Source organism: Vombatus ursinus, unplaced genomic scaffold (assembly GCF_900497805.2).
Source record: "Vombatus ursinus unplaced genomic scaffold, bare-nosed wombat genome assembly UNPS02014786.1, whole genome shotgun sequence".
Classification (NCBI taxonomy): Eukaryota; Metazoa; Chordata; class Mammalia; order Diprotodontia; family Vombatidae; genus Vombatus; species Vombatus ursinus.
Window position 1 is genome coordinate 51,249,470 of NW_020954564.1, and position 18,032 is coordinate 51,267,501.

At 37.3% G+C, this 18,032-nt stretch overlaps 1 protein-coding gene across 1 annotated transcript in view; it reads right to left on the reverse strand.

Annotated features, from left to right (window-relative positions):
- Window positions 1-4,369: 4,369 nt before the first annotated feature.
- Window positions 4,370-18,032, reverse strand: part of LOC114047273 (zinc finger protein 850-like) — a 60,974-nt gene continuing 47,311 nt past the window's right edge. The window contains exons 10-12 of the mRNA XM_027868049.1: window positions 13,701-13,827; window positions 13,258-13,353; window positions 4,370-6,978 (exon numbers count right to left, since the gene is read on the reverse strand). Of these exons, the coding sequence (XP_027723850.1) occupies window positions 5,129-6,978; window positions 13,258-13,353; window positions 13,701-13,827 (2,073 nt within the window). The 3' untranslated portion in view covers window positions 4,370-5,128. The remainder of the gene's footprint in view (window positions 6,979-13,257; window positions 13,354-13,700; window positions 13,828-18,032) is intronic.

The window sequence follows — 18,032 nt, forward strand, 5'->3', positions numbered from 1 at the left end:
TTCCTTGTACTATGCATATCTATCATTTTTATGGCAGGAGAGTCAAGTAGATTGGGCTGGATTGCCATCAAGAATTTGCAGAGCTCCTTTAATAGCCTTCAGCTTACCGTGGAAATAATAGCCCTTAAAAAACTCCAACTTTCTTTCTGTTTCAGTATGACAGCAGCAGATGAAATAAAATAGTCTCCAAAGAATTAAAATTAAATATCACACAGAGGAAAATGGAGAAGCACATAGCAAGTGTGAACAGGCTACAACATCTAAGCAATTAAGAACTTTAAACCAGTAAATGATGTCGTCGAGGAAAAACGTATGACAGGAAGTGAAGATGGGCTGGTCACGTTGCAGGTGAAGCTTGTGACAAGTTTAAACCAGAGGACTCTTTAGAATGTCAGGAGAAAGCAAGGAATGTTGGGTAAAACCCCTGTGGCAAACTTAGGAAGGACATGGGCTAGTCACAGAGGAAGGGTAGTCATGGAAGGATTGTGAACTGCATCAACTGCAAGGAACTCTCAAGTCATGATCTCACTTATCCATTTGAGTATCAGAGCATGACCCGATTCCTTTACGTGTTTATGCCATAATTTATGAAGCCATTTTGTAATTGTTGGACATGTGGGTTGTTTCTAGTTCGTTGCTATAACAAGTCACCGTTTTGCTTTTTGTTCTCTTCCTCCTGCAACTCCGTAACCCCACCACCCACACCCATCAGAAAGAATCCTAGTGATGGAATTTCTAGGTTGAAAGGCACGTTCTGTGATTTATTGCACATTTTCCAAAATGTTTGCACTACTCTACAATCTACCAATAGTAACGTTTCCCATCAGCCCAATATTGGACTTTACCAATTTTGATATTTTTGCTGTTCTAGTGGAATAAGTTGATATTGTAAAGTTGCCTTGATTGACATTTCTGATTGTTAGCAAGGCTGAGCATTTTTCCTTACAGTTGTTAACAGATTTCATTTCCTCCTTCAAAATTGTCTATTTTCATGTCTCACTTCAGTGGGAAATTTTTTTATTGCCCCACAGGTAAGTCATCAGTACTTTATAAATTCTGGATGTCCCTTTTAATCTACTCTGCTTATTTTTAAAATGTTCTCCAATCTATTTTTTTTACTTTTAGGTACTATATTTTCTTGTGCAGAATTCTTTAACTATCAAATCCAAACGATCTCCAGTTTTTTTTACTTGATGAATAAAAATGTTCCTCTTCACAATTTGGAAAATATTTTTTCTTTCACTTAACCCCATTGCCTAGGCAAAAAAAAAAAAAATGTGTGTATATACACACATGTATGTGAAAGCTTGATGTTGAAGGGATATATACCCCATATATTATTGAAAGTTGATTAAAAATGTTTGTTGTCATTTATATAAAAGTTGTCACTAGGCCCCTGGGCTAGAATGTGAATCCTACCATCATTGTTCCTATGTGAAAATTGAACTGGAAAACATAAGGCATAGACTTGTCTAGGTTTTTTTTATCTATCACTCCGTTGTTCATGTCCAACTCTTTGTGACACCATTTGGGGTTTTCCTGGCAGAGATAGTGGAGTGACTTGCCATTTTCTTTTCCAGCTTATTTTACAGATGAAGAAACTGAAGCAAACAGGGTAAAGTGAGTTGCCTAGCATCACACAGCTTGTAAGAGTCAAGCCAGATTTGATCTCAGGAAGATGAGATGTCCTGACTCCAAGCTTGGCACTGTATACACTGCACCACCTTGCTACCCACTCTATAATTTTTTCTGTCACTGCTGTTTTTTTTTTCTAGTACCAATTAAAACTAGTTTTTATAACTATTGTTTATGTAGGAATGTTGACATCTGGTAGTGCTAGTCCACTTTGATTTCGAAAAAAAAAGTTTTCCACTTATTTATGAATTTATCCCTCCACCAATACTCTATCAAGGGATCACTTTTAAGAAAGATTGAAAAAGATCAGCAACACCAATTAACACATTGACTGTATCTGATAGTGCATGTAGTCCTCTACACCTATGGTTTTCTACCTTTGCAAAGAAGGGAGGTAGGCTTATTCTTTTGTTTGAAATCTAGGGCCAAGCCTGGGTATTGGTTTACTTTTTGTGAGTTGTTATCCTTTTTAAAAGTATTTTCTGGTTTTATGAGAGTACTGATGTTTTGATAATGCATAAAACATGTCAGTTTGGCAAGTACTGTCATTTTTGTTATCTGACATAATCATGAACAGTGGATGAACATTTTCATTCTTAATTTGTTAAAATCAATTAGAAATTATTTAAGCCTATTTGTCTTCATAAGTTAATGTTCAGATACTTAATATTTTGATGTAATTAGAAAGGCTATTTCTCCATCATTTTCCTTTGATTCATGGGAATGATTCTGTGAAAACATCTCATATCTTGCTATTTTAGCAGACATTTATTTTTTTTATTTCTTTAGTTTTAAGGATAATCACATTATATACAAATGGAAATATTTTCACCTCTTTATTTCCAATGCTTATTTTTCATGTCTTAATTACTATTGCTAAGATTTGTAAAATTGCTATTAAGAAAGCCAAAGTCTTGCTTAATACCTACATGAATAGGAATGCTGCTAGAATTTCTTTTCTGTATGTACTAGCTTATGGTTTCAAATGCTTTTACAAATCATAATGTAGGACCTTTTATCCCTATATTTTCCCCACTAAAAATGCCTTTAATCGAAAATGTTTTCTCTACACTTGAGGAAATGTTTTATACAGATTATTTTCTTGGTATCATTCCATCCTCATACGCTATTTATAAATCTTTTCTTGCTATCACTCCACCCCTGCATGATATTTTAAAATCTTTCTTCAACCTAATAGCTGTTTGCATTTAAAATAACTCCTGTTTTCATAGAGCATGTATTCTATGGGCTAAGGGTTCAAGGTCTGTAACTCATTTTGTAAATGCCTTTTTTTCCAATTTCTGTTCTCCTCCCTTGTTCTTGAAATCTGCAGTGATCCTAATGTTTGTTTATTGGTTAGTAATTTTTTCACTTCTTGTAGCACACACTAGCATTTCAATTATTGTACTGTTGCACTTTAAAAATAAGGAGCTTCTAGCAGTGTTGAATTTGGAGTTTTTCCATCTGGACTGATCAATCAACAAATATTTATTGACTGAAAACACACACAAAAAAGTCCCTTACCCTCAACGTTCTTGTTGTATCTTGTGGATTACTTCTAATTATGTTTCACTGGCTATTTTCACCAATTCTGGGAAAAAAACCCTGACTACAGTGCTGTGATTTATCCTATAGATCCATCACTTAGGTCTGTCTTTTCCAAAAGTTTGGATAATTCAATGTGTGTTTTTCAGAGGGAGCTTGTATTTCCTGCTGCTCCACAACTGTGTGTAATTCCTTTTTCCAAAGTAGCGTGTACTGTTTCTTGCATCTTTGCATCTTATATTTTCTTTTGTAATGTTATTTTTTCTCATTTTTCATCTCTTCTAACCTAATTTTCTTGTACAATCTATTAGTATTGTAGCTATTATTTAACCTTGTGATTTTCTAAGCATTGCCAATTTCACTTGATTGTGTCTTTTTATCTGTGGGAATTGAGTGGACCACACCAACTCCATCTTGTGACTCAATTCTTGATCTAGCTCAGTTCCCTTTCTATTCAATTATGGGTCTAGTCCAATTGTGAAAAAACTTTATTGCACTGTTTGAACTTAGCCCAGTGTGGCTGGGAAGCTGGACTAGCCCTGTTGCTTAGAGACCCTTAACTAACGACCTCGGTTATGCTGACCAGAAATCCAGTCAGATCCAAAGAATGATGTAAGGAGTTTTCCCACAACTATACATCTCAAGCAACCCATATGTCTTATTTGAACACTGGCCCCGTACTGGTCAACCAGTCACTGTTTCATTGTTCCTTTTATTGAATACAGATACTTGGGGGGGGGGTGGGACACCTCTTTTTTCCTGATTTCAAGGAACTGCAATTGTTTGCTTTCTCCCAACTTGGAAAGCCCCTAATCTTTCCTTTAATGTGAAATCAGATTACCCAATCTTGTATCCTGGTTTATATCTGGTTTTCTTTTAATGCATAAAAATCTCTTTCTCCCTGTATTTGGGGTCCAGTGCCAAGTTGAGGAGGTATGGTCCCAATTTGACATACAATTAGCATGCACTGCTCACTAAATTGATATGCTCAGAAGCTTGAACCTTTGTTTCCTCAGTTATTTCAGACTTCACCTGTTACATATGCAATGGGAGAACAAATCCTTAACTTTTTTTTATAACATCTTTTTCCATCTCTCATAGTTTTTGGTATTTTACCTGATTCAATTGTTATTATTAAGTATTTTCAGTTGTATCATTTGTTCATATTAAATTTTGGTTAGTTTTTTTTTTCTTATGTGTGCATGTAATTTATTTTTAGCTTTTTATCTTCCCTCTGGTGTTACTATTATTTATTTTAGGGAGTAGGGAAAAGCGACAGAGGAACCTGACTCCATTAAATCCTCTCAATTTAGACATCTAGGTTTAAGTCCTTTCTGTCACCACCTATGTGACCTTGGAAAAATCAAACAGTATAGGCTTGTTTCCTCATTTGTAAAATGGGGTTGGACGATAGGGCTTCTGAGGTTCCTTGACATTTTAAATCTATGATCCTTGACAATAATTTTATAAGCACACATCCCACCTCATATTTGTTTAACTTTACTTCTAAAAAAAGATGGTCAACTCACTTAAAGCCAATTAAAACTAATGATCAACTTCTAACTGTATTTGTTAGTCATGCCTACTAGTGTGGTAATACCAGAAATCATGCAAAAATTTCAGTAGGTGTTGAAAACTGTAAAACTGGGTAATTTTTAAGAATTCAAACAACATAACAACTTACTCATATTATCAGGAAACTGATGTTAGCTGAACTAATCATTTGCCATATTAATTATAAGGTGATATGCTTTAAGTTGAATTAATGTGAAGTCCCTTGTAGGCACTGAGGTGTATAGTAGAGCAGAAAGAAATACAGAGAGGAAGCATATTTTTCTCTAAGACATGACAAAATCAATTAGTGACAAACTATGACTTAATGACCACAAATATTTGAATAAGGGATAAATATAACAGAAGAATTTCTCCATTCACTAAAATCTCAGGATTACTCTCCACTATGAAGTCTCTGATGTCTGACTAGAGTTGAACTGTGCCTAAAGGCATTCCCACACTGATTACATTTATAGGGTTTCTCTCCTGTATGTATTCTTTGATGCCGAGAGAGGTTTGCATGCAGTCTGAAGGCTTTCCCGCATTCGTTACATTCATAAGCTTTCTCTCCAGTATGAATGCTTTTGTGTTCAGTAAGCTGTGTATGCAGTCTGAAGGTCTTTCCACATTCACTGCATGTGTAGGGTCTCTCTCCAGTATGAATTCTCTGATGTTGAGTACACTGTCTACTCTGACGGAAGGTTTTCCCACATTCATTACATTTGTAGGGTTTCTCTCCAGTATGAAGTGTCTGATGTCGCTTTAGTTGTTTACTCTGACTGAAAGTTTCCCCACATTCTTGACATTCATAGGGTTTTTCTCCAGTATGGACTCTTTTATGTTGAGTAAGGTTTGCACGACGACTAAAGGCTTTTCCACATTCATTGCATTTGTAGGGTTTCTCTCCAGTATGGACTCTCTGATGCCGCATAAGAAGTGCACCATCACCAAATGCTTTCCCACAATCACTACATTTATATGGTTTTTCTCCAGTATGAATTCTCTTATGTTGTGTAAGTTTTCCACAAAGTCTGAAGGCTTTGCCACATTCGTTACATTCATATGGTTTCTCTCCAGGATGAATGCTCTGGTGTTTAGTGAGGTGTCCATGCAGTCTGAAGGCTTTCCCACATTCATTACATTCATAAGGTTTTTCTCCAGTATGGATTCTCTTATGTTCAGTAAGACTTGAACTCCGACTGAAGGCTTTCCCACATTCATCACATTTGTAGGGCTTCTCTCCAGTATGGATTCTCTGATGTTGCTTAAGAATTGCACCTGTACTGAAAGCTTTCCCACATTCATTACATTCATAGGGTTTCTCTCCAGTATGAATGCTCTTATGTTGAGTAAGGCTTCCACGAAGTCTGAAGGCTTTCCCACATTCACTACATTCATAGGGTTTCTCTCCAGTATGGACTCCTTGATGCTGCTTAAGGAGTGCACTCATACTGAAAGTTTTTCCACAATCATCACATTTATAGGGTCTTTCAGCTGTATGGACTCTCTGATGTTGCTTAAGGAGTGCACCTTTACTGAAAGCTTTTCCACATTCATTACATTCATAGGGTTTCTCTCCAGGATGAATGTTTAGGTGCTTAGTAAGGTGTCCATGCAATCTGAAGGCTTTCCCACATTCACTGCATTCATAGGGTTTCTCTCCAGTATGAATTCTCATATGTTGAGTAAGGTGTGCATGCAGTCTGAAGGCTTTCCCACATTCATTACATTCATAGGGTTTTTCTCCAGTGTGAATGCTCTTGTGTCCAGTAAGGCTCCCACGCAATGTGAAAGCTTTTCCACATTCATTACATTTATAGGGTTTCTCTCCAGTATGGACTCTCTGATGCTGCCTTAGGAGTGCACCCTTACTAAAAGCTTTCCCACATTCATGACATTCATAAGGTTTCTTCCATACACAGATTTTCTGATGTCTAATTAGGTGTGAACTAAATTGAAAGGTTCTTCCATATAGATCACATCCTTGGGATTTCTCTCTTATGGAAACTTTCTGTTCCGTAACAAGGACTGAATTCAGACTAATTTCACTACACTTAGGGTCTGTCTTCCCTGGGATAATTTTCTCCTGAGGAACTATCATTTGCCTTCCAAATGGGCCAACATGTTTCCAGGTATCTCTTAACTCAGAGTACCAGATAACACCTTTTGGAAATCTTTCCACTGTCACCTGGGCTAATGCCTCTTCAGAAGTGCCCTGCTTGGTTTCATACCTGGTCATCCCACCTGAAAGAAATGTAATAGTCAATAGTGTAATAGATTAAACAGAGGATTTGACTATGAGCAAATATCAGAATTGTGTAAGGTAATCTGGGATCAGAGTCCCATTAACCCATGTCCAAATTATTCTAATAGAAGTCCAACTAGTTTCTGGGGTTTCCATCTCTTACCCCACCTAAACTGATCATGTACAATGTCACCAAAAGAATCCTACATAAGCAACAATTTCATGTTTATAAGAATACTACTTCAGTCCTAGCACTCCTACAATTTCCCTAACAAAAATCAGGGCTAATCTGTAAGTCACAGAAATTCTTGCTTCTTCTAAGTAAAAGCACTTACTACACACACCTTCTGGATAGTGACAAGGGCAATGTGCAGTTAATGTAAAGGGGATGGAGGCTAAACCACTAGTGATACATTAAACATAGTATTATATATTACATGAAAAGTACATTAAAAATTTAAAACTAAAGTGATATATACAAGGTCTGATGGAGATGGTTTAGAATGCAAATTCCTTGTGACAGGGATTATTTCATTCACTACATCTGTATAGCTAATGTCTAGAACAAAACTTGGGACTAGGTATTTAATAAATATTTGTTGAATGACTGATTGACGGATGGATGGATGTTACCAACCAGGGAAATCAGTGACTGTTTAAAGGATATAGTGGCAATCCTCAATGTGGACACAACTAAGGTTATATAACCTAAATTTGCAGGATTAGGTTCTGCTATGTGATATTACAGAATAATAAAAAGTTTGCTACACAAATTTTATAGAACATTTTAGAATGGTGAGAGAGTTACTGATAAAGAAAAGTGAGAAAAATGGCAGCACTTCCATGAAGTGACTGAGAACATTACTGGCCACAAAATCTACTCAATACTTTTTTATGTTTTGAGGATGCAAATTACTCTAAGGTCAAGTAAAGAGACAATGGGTTAGTTATACCTTGGCTTTTTTTTTTTTAAGTAAATTCTTAAGTACTATAGAGAAGGCCAAATATTAGAGGCTGAAAGTAGTGAAGTACCATCCAGACAGTGAGTACAACATAAACACAAAGTTGCAGGAAATTGTATGTTATAAAAAGAGAATATCAGTATTTTTGAATTGCAGTAGAGAGTGTTGTTAGGGAACAGAGAGAAATATGGGTGGATAACTAAAGAGTACTTTGAATGCTAAGTAGAGGAGTTAAGACATGATACAGCAGACCATAAGTAGTAAACATATTTTTTTAATGATCAGTAGTGAAAGGATGAATGCAGTATTTTAAGTGTTGCTGTTCTGTTGTTTTTCAGTTGTGTCCCACTTTTCATGATCCTATTTGGGATTTTCTTGACAGAGATACTGAAGTGGTTTGCCATTTCCTTCTCCAGTTCATTTTACAAATGAGGAAACTGAGGCAAACAACATTAAGTGACTTGCCCAGTGTCACACAGCTAGTGTCTGAGGCCAAATTTGAACTCAGGAAGACAATCCTGACCCTTGCCTGGCACTCTGTCTACTGTGCCACCTAGCTTCCCAGTACTTTAGGTAATGTGACAATAAAACAAAATGGATTGCCAATAAGGAAAACAATTTTATGTTGTAATAAGTAATGATTAATTACCCCAAAATTGTGGTAACACTGGAGAATAAGAGCTGAGTCCTACAGATACTTAAAAGGAAGGAAAAACTGCACTAAATACAGACTTTAAATGTCTGAGATGTCAAAGAAAGGAAAGTTCAACATGAAAGTAGTCTTAAAAAATACATGGAGGATGGGAGGTTGGGTAGGCATTAAGATATGGGTCAGATGCCAGAAGTGCAAGGAAATACACAGAATACAGTAACATTACTAGGACACAATGGGTTACATGGGTTTTGAGTAAAGTCTCAAGGACAGAATCTTAAGATTGTAAACTACTTTGCAAACTTTAAAGCACTATATAAACATTAGCTACTTTTACTATTACAAAAGGTTTTTTTTGTTTTTTGTTTTTGGTGAGGCAATCGGGGTTAAGTGACTTGCCCAGGGTCACACAGCCGGTAAATGTTAGGTGTCTGAGGCTGGATTTTAACTCAGGTCCTCCTGACTCCAAGGTCAGAGCCCTATTCACTGCGCCACCTAGCTGCCCCTAAAAGGTTTTTTTTTAAAAGGAATAATTGGGGTGTTTCTGACCAACCTCTCCCTCCTAAAGGATACTATCTTTTCATGGTTTTTCTCAATCCTTTGCAGTCTAGCTTCCAACCTCAGTAATGATCTGAAATTGCTCTCTCCAAAGATTCAATGATCTTTGATTTACCATATCTGATACTATTTTCAATCTTCATCCTTTCTGACTTCTCTGCTGTATCTGACACTATTGACCACCTTCTTATATGCTCTCTTCTTTTTTTTAATCCCACACAACCTTCTCCTGGTTCTCCTATCTATCTAATCACTCCATCTCAGTCTCCTTTATATAAGGCACCTTAATTGTGCCTATGACCCAGGATGGCACTGTCACGGGCCCTTTCTCTCTCTCTACACTTTCTTTCTTAGTGACCTCATTAGTTTCCATAATCTTAATTATCAGTTCTATGCAAAGGCATTCCAAATTGATGTAGACAGTTCTTGCTTTGAATAAATTAGCATTATGTAAATTCAACTTCATATAAAGAATTCTGAAAGAAATCTGCATTCCAAAAAACCAGTTTTGTTAGCTTTTCTGTACAGTACTGTGCTTTCTCTCTCTGCTCCTGTCTCCCTCCAAAACAAAACGAAACCAACTGTCACAATGAAAGACCTCTACTGAGACCTACAGTGCTGAGGGAGAACTTTGCTCCACTCCATCTGCAGGGGTCCCTGTCTGTCTTCCATCTGTCCACACTCAGGCACTGTGTGTATGTCCCTGGCCCCTGTGTGTCACCCATTCTCTCCTGTCTGTATCCATGTCTGCCCTCAGCATGTTCTTCCTTTCAATTTCATCCAGGCCTCTCGCGGGTGGCCCCTGCCCTTACATGTTCCTCCCCCTGCTCTTGCTTCTCTGTCCTTGGCCTCCACATGTCCTTGAACCATGTGCCAACCTCCTCTCTCCAGAGGTGCAATGTCCCCTTCTTGCTTCCCTCCCTCCCTTCCCCACATCTGTAAAAATCACTTCACATAGAAGTCTGTGGAACAGTCCACTTATGTAAAGTGAGAACTCTCTATATACAGTGCCAGTCTCTCCTGAACTCTGGTCCCACATAACCAATCACCTTTAGTTATTTCTAACTGGATGTACCACAGACATTTCAAACTCAATTTGTCCAAAACAGAACTCACTGTCTTTACCCTTAAATACAACCTTCCTCCTAACTGACCTATTTCTGTCAAGAATATATTCTTCCAGGAACTCAGCTTCACAATCTGAGTCATCTTCAACATGTTCACTAGCCCCACCACATCTAATAAGATACCAAGTCTTGCCAAGTCTTCATCCATATCTCACATACATACCCTTATCTTTACTCATTTTACAATCATCTTAGTTCAGGACCTTATTACCTCTTGCTTAGAGTACTCCAACAGTCTCCTAATTGGTTTTCCCATCTCTGGTCTTTCCCTTCTCTAAGCTATCATTCCCCCTAGCTGCCAAATTGGTATTTCCAAAGCACAGGTTAGTCCATGTCACTCCTTTGATCATAAAGTTCTAGTGGTACCCTAATGCCTCTAGGATAAAACACAAACTCCTTTTTCTGGGTGTTTAAAGTCCTCCACAATTGGGTTCTAGTCTGTCTTTCTAAACCTATTTTATACGAATCTCACATCTTGATGTCACAGTGGATAGAATGCTGGGAGTCAGGAAGACCCGAGTTCAAATCTGGCTTCAGCTATATACTAGCTGTGCGACCTTGGGGAAGTCACTTAACGTCTGTTTACCTCAGTTTCTTCACCTGTAAAAGAGACAATAATAGCAGGAGATAATATTTATAAAGTGCTTAGCACAGTGCCTGGCACACAATAGGCACTATATAAATGTTCCTCCCTCCTTCCCCCTTCTTTCACTTCCCCTTTCCCTCACACACTCTCTACATTCTGATCAACCTGGAATCATTAATAGATTTATTGGTTCCCATACTTGGTCAAGAAATCATACCTGAATTTGTCTGAAAGAATGAATGACATGTTTATTCTCCTACATCCTGGTTTTTTTTTTTTAAGCAACAGCTGGTTTCCATGTCCTTTTTTGAAAACCAGATCCTGTCCTGTTCTGCAATTAACTTCTATATCCCATTATCTTTCTCTCATATACAGTGAGATATCTTGTGTATAGTCAGTTTCTATATTTTATTTTCTTTTGTGTGTGTGTATATATATATATATGCATATATATTTTCTACTATTCAGTACTAACAAAATCTCTTAATTTATGTGCTCATTTGACTATCCAACATAAAGAAATTAAGAAGTCCATCCCTCCTACTGGATTAGAGATTACAGTGTACACTAGACAGAGGCTTAACATGGATTTAATAGCTGTAGATAGGGAAGCCCTTAGAGATTAACCAATCATGACTGCAACATGAAATCTAGACTAGTTGATGCTGCCCTCATGGATGCTACAGTTAGACTATAAATAGGGTGGGTATCAAAAATGGAATACAAACAAATAAATCTTGGCCTTTGTCTTGAAAGGTATAGGCCCCTGCACCCAGTCTGGACAAAACATTGTTGAGTAGCTCACGGAGCTATGAATTGGTCCAACCATTCTGGAAAACAATTCGGAATTATATGAGAAAAATCACTAGTCTGTTCTTACCCTGCGACTCAGCAATCCCATTACTAAGCATATACCCAAGAAAATAAAAGACAGAGAACAAGATACAATCTATACCATATATTCACATGCATTCTTTGTGGCTACAACAAAATTAGAACCAAAATAGTTGTCCATAAATTTGGGAAATGGCTGAGGAAACCATAGCATATTAATGTAATAGAATATTATTGTCCTATAAGAAATGACTATAAGGAATTCAGACAAACTTGGCAAGGCTATATGAAGTGATGCCATAAAGAAAGCAGAATCAAGAGAATAATACAGACAATGACTACAAACACATAAATGATTAATAACACTAAAAGGCAACTGAACTCTGAAGTACAACAGGAGATATTTAGAAAAATGAAAATAAAACATATTCCACTACTCAGTAGAAAAGTAGGGAGTACATATATGTGGAATGCAGTAAACCCTGTCAAAAATGGTATCTAATGGTTGGTTTTACTGAAATGCTTTTCTTTGTTACAAGAAAGGGTCCAATGGATGTGTGGAAAGGAGGGGTAAAATGGTAGGGTTTGAGGGAGAGGAGGAGGATTAAGGGGAAACAACTATGGTATAAAAATAAAAAGCAATAGTGTTTATAAACCACTGGAACCAATAATAGTAGTAACCATGTCTGTGTTATGCTGAGATAAAAGCAAGAATGGCATTTGAGGGAACTCATGCTAAGTGACCACAGTCTTCTCTACAAGTATAGGGTACTTAAAGGAGAATCCTAGCATCAAAAGAACTCTAAAATATCTCATGATTAAAGAAAGCTTATAGCTTTGAAGGTCTCCTTTGTATTGCAAGAATGGATTAGGGAAAGGAATATACTTGGTCCCCAAGAGGCTAGCTAATCAAGTCTTTTTTGAGGATGTGTCCACATAATTAATATTCCCTTTTTGCGAGATAAATATTACAAAAGCATAACTGAAAACTGACTACTTTTTTTCTTTTTTGATGCCATGGAATTTCATCATTTGTTTTATAATTGCTATAAATATGAGCTGGAAGTAGATCAAAAGACAGTTCTCAATTAGCATCTGGAGTACTCCAACATTCTCCTAATTTGTCTTCCCATCTCTGGTCTCTCCCCTCTCTAATCTATCACTGACTTAGTTGTCAAATTGCTATTTCCACGACTATGTCATTCCTTTGATCAAAAAGTTCTGGTGACCCCTATTGCCTCTAAGATAAAATATACACTTTTTATTTGACATTTAAAGTTCTCCATGATCAGGTTGGACACATATCCAAGAAAGTCACAGACAGAAAACAAGATATAACATATACCTATGTATTCATAGAAACGCTTTATGATTACAAGGAAAAAAAAAAAAGGACCAAAATGGTTGTCCTTCAAATTGGTCAATTCCTCTATCTGCAATAGGTTTTAAGATAATAAAGGGTTTTCTGATAAAATTCAGCCAAATGCTGAATGAGGTTTACTTTCTTTCACAATTGTTATTTATAATAATACTCATTTGCTTGGTTCTCTCTCACTCACCTGGAGAATTACCTCTTAGGATTTCTCTCCCTACCATCCAAGGTTCTTCTCCTTGCTCCAAATGGGAGATCACATCTGGCTTGGAAATGTGATACCCTGCTCAAGTAGAAAGACAAATGACTTAGGTGGCTTTTTGGGGACAAAGTTCTATCCCAAAAACTTCCATGCCACTGTTCCTCAGAACTTCTGAAAGATGAAAGAGGCAATAATAAATGTAGCACAAAGGAAGTGCCTATTTCTTATGCTACAAGGTATAGACCTTTCACCTGAAAATCAGGAACATCCTATTTCTCTGCCATAAAGAGATTAGGAATCTGATAACTGAACCCCATGTTTCTTCATGGATAAACTCTTCAGCAGCTTCATACCCTTTATTAACTGAGGAAAGAAAGATATTTCAACGGACAAAATGATTCTAAGTCATATGAGAAAACCATACTTACCCAATGAGACCAGATTCCTATAATTCTCTAGCATTACATCTCTGTATAGATATTTCTGACCAGGGTCTAGTTGCCCCCATTCCTCCTGGGTAAAGTACACAGCCACATCCTTGAATGTCAATGATTCCTGAAATGTCAAAAACATTCTTATTCAACCACAATCCATTGACATGGTTTTGGGGGCAAATGGGAACTTCAGTGAGTAAACAAGATTACCTGTCTGGATAATGTTCAAGGATTTGAATACACAGACAGGTATCATACAGTGGTTTAAATGGATTCAAGTCCTGCTTCTGATATTTAGTGACCCTAGGCAAGTTACTAAACCTGTCTAGGCCTCTTCTATAAGATCACAGAAACCTTGATGACCTCTAAGGTCATCTATAATCTACGATCCTATGAGTGTTTCAAATTAAATAAATTATTATAATTTCTACTATGTACCTAATAGTGATCTTGACCATATAGGAGATACGATAGAAGTATGAGACAGTCAGTATTCTTAAAGAGAAAACATTATTTTTCCCCTGGAAGCAAAAAAGTCACTAAATTATGCATACTCTTTGATCATGCAATATCTCTCCTAGCCAAAGAGATCAAACACTGAGGGAAAGGATATATATGTAAAATATTTATGACAGCACTCTTTGTTGTTGTAGCAAAGAACCTGGACAGTAGGGACCTATCAACTGTGAAACAGCTCAACAAATTACTGCCAATGAATGTAATGGAAGATAACTGCTATAAAAATGATAAATGGGATTGACTCCGAGAAAGCTGACTATAGAAGAGTAACATGAGCAGATCCAATGACAACACTGTAAAGGAAAACAACTTAGAAAGACTTATGAACTCTTATCAATGCAGTAACTAATCACTATAGAACACTGATGATGAAGCATGGTGTCTACCTCTTGGCAAAGAGGTGATGGACTGTAATTGCAAAATGAGACAATTTTTCAGACATGATCAATCTGAGAATTTGTTTTGCTTGACTATAATTATTTGTTACAAGGGAGGCTTTTTGTTATGGGATTTAGGGGGTGAACAGAGTTTTAGAGACTAATGGAATGGTGGCAGTTGGTGATAGAGACTCAAAAAGGGCAGATATTTGACCTGTGATTTCACTGGTGTAGGGAGCTCCTAGTGACAAACTTCCTATACCAAAGCAAGTTAAGTGAATTGCTAGGATGGAACAACCATTAAGTGTCAGAAGGGGGACTTGAACCCAGGTCTTTCTAGCTCCAAGGCCAGCTCTCTATTCACTATGCCTCTCAGTGATGCAAAAAAAAAAAAAAAAAGACAAAAAGAAAGCAGAGATTTAATGAAACATTTTAAAAATACACAGAAAAAAGAAGTTAGAAGGTGACAAACATAAGCAGGGTAGTGTTGGTACTGTGTTAAATTTAATGTAGACATTTAAAAAAAGATATGGATCGTTTCATATATGAATTTTTCTATATATGAGGAAATGTTCATCCTTGTCAAGATTTTTTAAAAAGAAAAGTTAACTAAAACAAAGAAAACACCCTATGTGTTATCAGTGATCCACAAATGAAAATATGGAGCCATTCAACCAGTGCTTAACCTTAAAAGAGCAGGTTTTTTCTTATTCGGTGTTTTCTAGAACTACAATTAGTCTGATGCATGTACCTCTGTTTTCCACATCTGCTACTCTGGCAGGCATACCTATTAGTTGCTTTTTCAGTTATACTGACATAGGCTGGTTCTCCAATTTTATTTTTTATCATATATTGAATTTTCAACTCAATTTGATTTATTCTGTAGTTTGTTGCTTCCATGACTCTAAGTCTGGCTATCTATCTACTACACCATGCTGTTTCTCAATATATTTACTATCCAACTTAATTATCCTTTTGTGCTTCTACCACTTGTTAATGCTTCAGCTTACATTTCCAAAAGAATTTCTATCCCTTGGATATTTTATGTTATAGAATTTCTTTATTGTATTATAATTTTTTAAACAGAATTCCTTTTTCTGTTCAGGAATTAGAAAGGTAGAAAGCATGTGATCTAGCAAGCCTGATCAAGGTGCAAGCTATGGTTGTTGCAGCAGAGTATAGGGGTCTCTAGTCAGGCTCAGGGTTTAGAACAGAGTTGGGTTCTTCCTATGATTGAATTGGAGGAGTTATTCCTTCCACTATGGGGAAAAGTACAGAATTCCATAGCTTTCAGCCCATGCTAAGAGTATAAATGGGAGGGGGGTGGTAATGATGGGATGGGGTTGAAGAATAAGAAGCTTTAAGCCATTGGCTAGGTGGACCCGAGTATTGGGATACAAGGGAGAGGGGAGTAGGGAAAGGGCTATGATGTCAGGAGTCCCCCACTCTGGTAAAGATGGTGATGGAGAGGGGCAGCTAGGTGGCGCAGTGGATAGGGCACCAGCCCTGAAGTCAGGAGGACCTGAGTTCAAATTGGGCCTTAGACACTTGACACTTCCTAGCTGTGTGACCCTGGGCAAGTCACTTAACCCTGATTGCCTAGCCAAAAAGGATGGTGATGGACGACACAGGGACTTAGCAGAAAATCTTAGTTGTCTTCAATAGGCATCTATATGGGCAAGGAACCCTACAGATTCCTTGAACCATAAGGGGTGAAGGCCTTCCTGGGTTGGAATGGGACTAGACTCCTCAAGCTTAGTGGGTTAAGGAACTCACTGCCTCTTGGTGCCTTGTCAATGGACGGTAGCTTTAGGCTGAGAAACTTAGGCCTATATGTGGGATGTAATAGAGACAGGGTTGCTTAATTCAGGAGTTTCTTAACCCAGACCCGCAGGGACACTGGAAGTGGTGGATGGTCCCCATTTAGCTTGCAAGTGTGGGAGACAAGGTTAGGTCATGCACATTGATTACTGGTGTCAAGTTCAGGGAGAGCTCTGGAATTCCAGGAAGCGGATAAAGTGCTGGACTTGGAGAGAGGAACACCTGAGACTGAATCCTGTCCCAGTCATTTACTAGCTGTGTCATCGTGCAAGTTGCTTAGTATCTCTCAGTTTCAGTTTCTTCATCTGTAAAGTGAGGTCAATGATAGCACCTACCTTACAGGATTCTTATGAGGATCAAATGAGACAATATCTAAAGCTCTGAGGGAAAAAAAAAACATGAAAGAGCTGTATAAATGCTAGCTGTTACTATTAGTTTCCAAATGATTTTTTTGTTTTTTATGTTTCTTTTTTTTCCCCTGGGATGGGGAAGGGTTGTGTGGTGCTTTCAAATCAGTGAGGGAATCTGTATAGAGCTACCTTCCCTTGCTTCTAATTGTTTGTCATGTTATAGGAAGTTCTCTGTCTGGACTGGGCAGTGCCAGCAAGTCAAAATCTCTCAGTCAGACACTAGAGCTTGTTTTCTCATGAATCCTCTTATCACAGGTGATTGGGCCTCATAATGGAGATGCCACCTTCTCAGAGAATATTTATGGCAGGCAATTACTTCTCTTTTCTGTGCCACCTGATCCTGAACCTCACATTAGCTTCACAGAAAACCTGTATAATCTGAAGAAAATGATTTAAGCATAAAGGTCCCTAGAGTAGATCATATAACACTGGGGACCACAGTTTATTAACACATTTTGCTGGAGATTACAGGAGGGAACAGGGGGTTGGCTCCTGCTTAGAACATCCACAAGCTAATGGATATGTATAAAGAACAAATAAGATATCAAACATTTCTTGTAATGCTAAGGTGACAACTGAAGTAGGTTTATATGTACTATTTACCTTTGGCATAATTTGCCAAGAACAATGGTTAAGCAATAATTAGTCTTATAAAACTCATTATACAACTCATCTCTGGTGGATGTGCCAAAGAATTAACAATTAAATCACCCGCAGACTGGAGCTCAAGCAACACAAGAGGTCTTTTTAAAATAAAAGCAAATGACCAATAGATCACAGAAGAACAAAGGCTCCCTGGATCTAAGAAAAGGTCTTATGAAATGAATACAGAGAAGAATACAGTAGTTTGCAACAGGCAGCCTGAGTTATTAGAGAGATGCAAACAATTAAGGACTCCAAAAGTGAGTGGTAGAAGTGAAGTCAGGAACTAAGTGCAAAGGCATACCAAGATATCAGGGAAGAGTGCTGAACTGATCAAGACTTGGAAACAAAGTTGGTGTTGGGGAATGGCTGAAAACAAACAAACAAACCTATGCTATAATAAGGTAGTGGAATATTATTGTTCAGTAAGAAATAAATATGAGGAATTTAGAGAAATGTGAGATTTATACAAAATAATTCTGAGCAAAATAAGCATAATCAAGAAAGCAAAGTATATGACTATAACTACGCAGATCAACAAAAGGAAGATGAACTCT